General features: G+C 59.9%; 1 protein-coding gene across 3 annotated transcripts; it reads left to right on the top strand.

Moving 5' to 3' along the window:
• On the top strand, positions 1 to 6,245 carry PLEKHB1 (pleckstrin homology domain containing B1). 3 transcript variants are annotated; one of them, XM_039697087.1, is made up of 7 exons: positions 1 to 523; positions 1,238 to 1,299; positions 1,720 to 1,872; positions 2,713 to 2,815; positions 3,635 to 3,674; positions 4,844 to 4,949; positions 5,023 to 6,245. In XM_039697087.1, the coding sequence occupies exons 2-7, from the start codon at positions 1,263 to 1,265 to the stop codon at positions 5,160 to 5,162; spliced, it is 579 nt and encodes a 192-aa protein (XP_039553021.1). In that variant the 5' UTR covers positions 1 to 523; positions 1,238 to 1,262; the 3' UTR covers positions 5,163 to 6,245. The 3 variants fall into 3 exon arrangements, with proteins under 3 accessions (XP_039553021.1, XP_039553020.1, XP_039553022.1); XM_039697086.1 differs by having other exon boundaries at positions 378 to 523; positions 1,241 to 1,299; XM_039697088.1 differs by having other exon boundaries at positions 382 to 523; positions 1,241 to 1,299; positions 5,026 to 6,245.
• The last annotated feature ends 466 nt before the right edge of the window (positions 6,246 to 6,711 follow it).

Raw genomic sequence — 6,711 nt, 5'->3', positions numbered from 1 at the left:
AATAAATAAATAAATAAATAGTGTTGCCATGTGCTCAATAAACATCCTTTATTAACAGCCCAGCCTCAGCTGTCACCTGGCTCGCGTCTTGACTCCCCAAATAATCCAACCTCACGCCCCAGAGCCCGGGACGGTTCCAATTCCAGCAGAAGCCAGGACAAGCCTTGATTTTCACCCAGAGGATTGCTCACTCCACTCGGGAATTCATTTCAGACGAGCACTTTGGTGCTTAAATCTTGAGTTTCCCCGGTTTATTTCGGCGCCGCGATCCCGCATGCCCCAGGCGTCGCTGCCCGTGCGGCGGGGCAGCAGGGCGTTTTCTGGGGGTGAATCCCGGGCAAGCGGCGTTTTCCCGGGATGCGGTGCCGGACTACAGCTCCCGGCGAGCCGCGCGGGCGGGCGGGCGGGCAGCAGCGGGAGCGGAGCGCGGCGCATCCCGCAGCGGCACCGCCGCCTCCGCCCGGCGAGGGACGCGCGGGGCGGCTGCGGGGCCGGGACACCCGGGGCGAGCCGCGAGAGTCGGGTACGGAGCGGGGAACGCCAGGGATGCGGGATGAGGGCAGCGGATGCGGGTGGGGTACCTGGGGATGGGGGCATCCATGGGCAGTGCCGGGTGATGGTAGCAGGGATGCAAACCCCGCGGGGTTCAGGCACTCGGTAACGCGGGCACAGAGGTGCTGGGGGCGTGTTTGTGCCTTGCCGTGCCCCCCAGAGCTGGTGGGAGATCCTGGAGGCCCTGCCAGGGTGCTGAGCTCCCATCACTGCGAGCTGGGATTCCCAGTGGGTATTGGGGATGTGGCCGGGGAGCTGCTCCTGCCTCTCCCTGGGGTGCTGGCTCTGCTCGGGGACCTGGGGAGCGATGACTTCATGGCCTTATTAAGGACTAATTCCCATCCAGGCAGGGAAAATAAACAAGTGTAGGTGTCGCTTAGCATGGAAAGTTACTGGGGCTGTGGGGAGGCACTGCCTGTTTTCTGTATTTACCTCCACGGGCCGATAATCCCTAAATCCCAACGAGATTAAAGGCAGGGGGAAAGGTGGCCCGAGCGCCTCCTTCGCCACCGGTCCCGGATGACGAAATCCCCTGATTAACCCGGGCGCTGAGCTCATCCCCCAGAAATACCAGGAGCAGCAAGGGTGAATCCCCATCCCGAGGCCGTGGGGAGCTGGGAGCCATGGGCAGAGGCGGGGGCGAGGCAGGAGCTGTGGTTTTAACCCCGTTATTTTCCCATCCCAGCAGATCCGGCCAAGCCGCGGCAGCCATGGCGCTGGTGAAGAGCGGTTGGCTTTGGCGCCAGAGTAAGTGCCAGACTCGAGCTTTCCACGTTGGGAGCCCCCCAAAAACACCTGGAGAGCGTTGCGGGGAAGAGGTGGGGTGTGAGGGACACGAGGAGCCCCGGCCTGGGTGGGTCATCCACGGCAGCAGGGAGATTGTGGCTCGTGGATTTACGTCAGCGGGGAGAGGGGCTGCCTGCCATGAAAGCACACACGGCTCCGTGTCCGGGGCTGGATCCGCTCCCGTGCCTCGGCAGGGCAGCACCCAACGGCCTGATGGCTTTTTTGGCAGCCTCTTCCCACTGACAGCCACCTGCCCCGCATGCTCATGCCAGGCACAGGTGTGCTGTGGGATGGAGGGATCACGCCAAGTTTGGGGGATGAGGCTGTGAGCGCGCTGGCCGCGTCCCACCGGGATCCTGCGCCTGCTCCCTGTCCCACCAGGCTCCATCCTGCGCCGCTGGAAGAGGAACTGGTTCGTGCTCTACCTGGATGGCAGCCTGGTTTACTACCACGACGAGACGCAGCGGGACATGGACGGCCGGATCCACATCAAGTACAGCTGCCGGGACGTGCGGATCGGCCGCGAGTGCAAAGGTGAGCCCAGCCCCTGCTCCCGAGCCCTGCATTCCCAGCCCCATCCCACGCGTGGCTGCACCCCTCTTGAACGAGGCTGCACCTGTGCACATCCTGCAGACCCCCAAAAGAACCCAATAATGACCCCAGGCTGCCCCGTTCGCCCCTCCTCGCTCCCAGCCGGGAGACGCCGGATGGTCTCTGCCATTGCTTTTCCTGGGGGAAGGAGGGAAGGAAGGAGCAAGGGAGGAAGGAGGAACTCTCCTCCTGGTGTGTGCTTGTAACAAACAGGATCCCACGGCCCTGACTCATCGCTCGCGTCTCGCACAAACAAGGGGAACAAAGCAGCAGCTTGGCGGGGCCCCGCAGCCCACGCCGCCGCACAAAGCGCCTTTCTCGGGCTGGGAGCGGCCGTGGGAGCACAATCCCACAGCTTTGTGCTCACCACGGGGTCCTGCCAAGCTGCACAACGGGGCAGACACACCAGCCTCGGGGATTTAAGGTTTTGCCCTTGCTGGAGCTCACGGTCCCACTCCAGCAATGAGCATCTCCCGCTCCTACAGAATTTGGGTGCGCTCCGGCGAGTTCAAAGCGAAGGCAGCTCGGCCTCGTGGCCCGGAGCAGGTTTTTGGCAGTTTGCTGCCCTTCCATGTTCCTTCTGCTGTGGGGGTGGAGGTTTCTGCCCATCAGCTCATTCCTTGTGCTGGCTTTTAACCTGAGAGAGAGCCCCACTGCATCCTCCACGTGGAGAGGGAGCCAAAACTGAACCCAGCAGCTCGTGTGGCAGGAGGAACGTGGGGCCTGGGGAGGGTGCGTGGGACATCTCCTGGGCTGGATCCCACCCCATCCCTTCCCCGGCAGACGTGCAGCCGCCCGAGGGCAGGAGCCGGGAATGCCTGCTGACCGTGGTGCTGCGGGACGGCTCCAAGACCACGCTGTGTGCCGAGAGCGAGGACGACGCCGTGTAAGCGACTTTGCCATCCCGGTTATCCCAGCCTGGGAAGGGCCCGGGCTGCAGGAGAGCCCTGTCCTGCTCCCACCACATCCCACCCTCGGCTAAACCAGCCCCCAGCCCCTGGTCTCAAACACACTTGCAGGGCCAAAGGTGCAGGAGGAGATTTGGGGCTCTCACTGAATAATCCAGAGCCAAAAGCAGCTGGTTTTGAGCAATCCATCTCCTGATGGGGGAGTTTCCTTATGGACAAGAAATCCTCTCTTGGCCTGACTGAGGAGAAGGGTTGTCATCATCATTTGGAAATAAAAAGTCTGTGAATGTGAAGCCCTCACTGGCTTGAGGCAAACTGCCCTTTTTAGCACTGTTCCACTTCTATTTATTTCTAAAAAAATTTATAAATTAAATTCTAAAATATATATTTTTATAAAAATTGGGTTTTTTAAAATAAGAATTTTAAAAATTGGCAGTGGCAAACGTTCAGCTGAACTTGGATGGAGGGAAACATGCTGTGGCCAAGCAGAACTTCATCAACTGAGCTTGACCTCAGCTGAATGGAAATTCATCCATTACGTGCTCTTTCCCCAAAATTTAGGTGTCGTTTTCCTGCCTGCCCTTGTTTTAGCCAGGGCCATTCCCAGGGACTGCCCTGTGCCCATCCCTGTGGTGTCAGGTACCTCCCAGCACATTCCCAATCCCAACTGTTGGCCCAGCACTCATTTAACGGGGAATTAAAGAATAGTGCCACATCCAGGTCCCCGTGGGGAGGAAGGGGACAATTCCCACCCCTCCAGCACCCACCAAAAGTGAGTCCCTCTGTTCTGTTTGCAGTGCTTGGAAGATGGCCGTGCTGGAGGCTAAATCCACCCCGGTGAGGCTTTGTCCCCTGAGCAGGGACACCGTCCTGGCACGGGATTTGGGATTCAGGATCTGGGCAGGGAGGGGTTACCCCAACCCTGAGCGTGGGGGGGCCCCCCGACAGCCACAGGGAAGAAGGTGGGGAGGGGTTGGATGCCACCACTGATGGCAGGTGACAGAGCCACAGGGACCCTGTGCACTGGTGGAGGGTGACAGGAGGACAGTTAAGGTGGCAGGGACACAGGGGTATGGGGACACAGGTAAGGACACTGTTAAGGTGACAGGGGCACCATTAAGGGGGCAGATAGGGTAGGATGCAGTTAAGGTGACAAGGACACACAGTTAAGGTGACAGGGACAGTCAGAGGCAGTAGGAGCAGAGCTGGGGTGACAGGAACACAACTGAGATGACAGAGACAAGGGTAAGGTGACAGGAACGATGTTAAGGTTATAGGGACACAGTTAAGGGGAATGGGGACACAGTTCAGGTGACAGGGGCACAGTTAAGGTGACAGGAACAGGTGAAGGGAGTGGGAGCAGAGTGAAGGTGGCAGGGACACCATTAAGGTGATGGGGACACTGTTAAGGTGTCAGGGACACTGTTAAGGTAATAGGGACACTGTCAAAGTGGCAGGGACACTGTTAAGGTTGCAGGGACACTTGAAGTGGCAGGGACACTGTTAAGGTTGCAGGGACACTTGAAGTGGCAGGGACACTGTTAAGATGTCAGGGACACTGTTAAGGTGTCAGGGACACTGTCGAAGTGGCAGGGACGCTGTTAAGGTGTCAGGGACACTGTTAAGGTAATAGGGACACTGTCAAAGTGGCAGGGACACTGTTAAGGTGGCAAGGACCCTGTTAAGGTAACAGGGACACTGTTAAGGTTGCAGGGACACTGTTAAGGCTGCTGGGACACTGTTAAGGTTGCAGGGACACTGCTGAAGTGGCAGGGACACTGTTAAGATGTCAGGGACACTGTTAAGATGTCAGGGACACTGTTAAGGTTGCAGGGACACTGCTGAAGTGGCAGGGACACTTAGGGTGGCAGGGACACTGTTACAGTGACAAGGAAGGGGCAGAGCCAGCGTGGCCTGAGCGCGGGCTGTCCCCAGCCCTTGGTCCCGCTGGGATTCCCCCCCAAGGGCCGTGTCCCCCCCCGGGGACCCTGACCCCGGCTCTGCAGGTGCACGTGTACGACCCCTACGACGATGACTACTACCAGACGGTGCCCCTGGACTCCCACCAGGCCGCCTACATCAGCTCCGGCCACTACGGCCCCCAGTACGCAGGTGGGTGGCCCGGTGGCCCCGGGGAGGGGTGGCCAGGGCCATCCCCCCGCTGACAGCCCGTTTTCCCCCCCGGCAGCTCCCGGGGTGACCCACGTCATCGTGCGCGAGGATCCCTACCGCGTCTCCGGGGACCAGATGGCGCTGGGGCTGCTGGCCGGGGCCGCCACCGGCGCCGCCCTGGGCTCCTTCATGTGGATGCCCTGCTGGTTTTAGCGGCCTCCAGGCCTCCCTCTGCTCCCCAGCCCTGCCTTGGAACCTGCCCTGAGCGCCCCTCAGCCTGCCCAGGACGCCCTGGGGACACGCGGCCTGCTCCCAGCCCCAGCTTGTGCACTAAGTAACCCCCACGTGCTTCAGAGCCCCCCAAATCCCGCTCCAGACCTCCACAGCACCCGATTCCCGTCGGCAGAGGGCCCGGGGAGCTGCCAGGGCTGTCGGCAGAGCTCCCCCATCCCAAACCTCCACAGGGAGCTGGCTGCAGAAATTCCGGGTTTGGAAGAAGGGGGACTTAGTTTGCCTGGATCTTTTTTGGCTGGGTGAACCCCACAATGCAGAGGGGTTTTTTTGGGAGAGGCTCCAGCACCAGAGGGCACCACAGGGATGTTTAAGAGGTGGCTAAAAGGTTAAGGAGGATGAAAACCTTTTCAGGATTTCCACCCCTTTCCAACATGCACCGGTCCCCTGGGCCTGGCCGAGTTGGGGAAACGGTGCAGAACCCTCAGGAATTGGAGTTAAACCCTTGGGAACGAGGCTGAGAAGAGCCCAGGGATCATCCCAACCTCTCCAGCCGAGTGGGAGGGACACACAGCATCCTCAGTTTCAGTGATTTTTGGGAGGGGGAGAAGGGCAGCTCTCCCTGGGGACCAGGGAACCTTTCTGGCAGCCAAGCCGGGATCTTTACAGCAGGAATTTGGGATTGAGGGGGGACACACGGTCAGGCCAGGGGACAAGGAGCAGCTCAGGGGTTTGGTTGGGCAATTGAGGAGGTGAGGAACTGCCAAGTGTCACTCCTAGAGCCTGGATGGTATCCTGGAACCACAAGTGGCATTGAATTCAGGAATTACAATCCCAGAGCTGGATAGAAAACCACCAGTGACACCAGCACCCCAGCCTGCTCCTGCCTTTAGAGCCCCGGGTCAGTTCATCCCTGTGCCCACCAGGGGATTGGGATATCCCAACACACCATCCTCATCCTCTCCTGCATTCCCTGCCTCCCTCCTGCTGCGCACCTGCTCCCAGAAAGGGGGAAAAAAAATACAAAAAACCTCTTTGAAGTCTAATAAAGGCAGTGAAAAACCAGCCCTGGCCTGCGGGTGAGTGAGGATGAGGAGGGAATGCTCAGTCTCAGCCACCTCTGGGGGGTGGGAGGGATTGTGTTCCCCTGGAGAGCTGCCCAGGGGTGTCACCAGCTCCCCTTTGCTTCCCTGCCTTTCCACCAGGAAGCTCTGGGGTCACAAAAGCTGCCCCCAAAACCCTGCTCCTGTGCACCATTTGTGCTGGCAGAGCAGCTCCTTCCTCTGCATCAGGGATTGATGGGATGCGGCACGGCCTCTCGGGAAGGGCCCAGCACAGGGTCAGGCACTGCCAGCCCCACTCGGGGCCTCGAGGTGGCTGAACACAGCTCCCAGCTCCCAAGGCAGGGATCCAGCCCCTCCGTGCCTCTGTCAATCCCAGCACAAAGCCCAGAGCGGAGAAGGGAAGGATCCAGCCCCACACACCCACTGCATCCTCATCCTTGTGCCCGTGACCCCACAGTGCTCACTCA

The sequence above is a fragment of the Passer montanus genome, unplaced genomic scaffold (genome assembly GCF_014805655.1).
Source record: "Passer montanus isolate IOZ18808 unplaced genomic scaffold, ASM1480565v1 scaffold116, whole genome shotgun sequence".
NCBI classification, from domain to species: domain Eukaryota; kingdom Metazoa; phylum Chordata; class Aves; order Passeriformes; family Passeridae; genus Passer; species Passer montanus.
Note: the sequence above shows the minus strand (reverse complement) of the source record. Positions and strands in the feature narration are given on the sequence as shown.

Bases quoted from the DNA above. Each gene is read 5' to 3' on its own strand.
- PLEKHB1 (XM_039697087.1), top strand. From the start codon at position 1,263: ATGGCGCTGGTGAAGAGCGGTTGGCTTTGGCGCCAGA. The intron at 1,873-2,712 runs GTGAGCCCAGCC...CTTCCCCGGCAG, and splicing joins GATCGGCCGCGAGTGCAAAG to ACGTGCAGCCGCCCGAGGGC. The intron at 3,675-4,843 runs GTGAGGCTTTGT...CCGGCTCTGCAG, and splicing joins TGGAGGCTAAATCCACCCCG to GTGCACGTGTACGACCCCTA.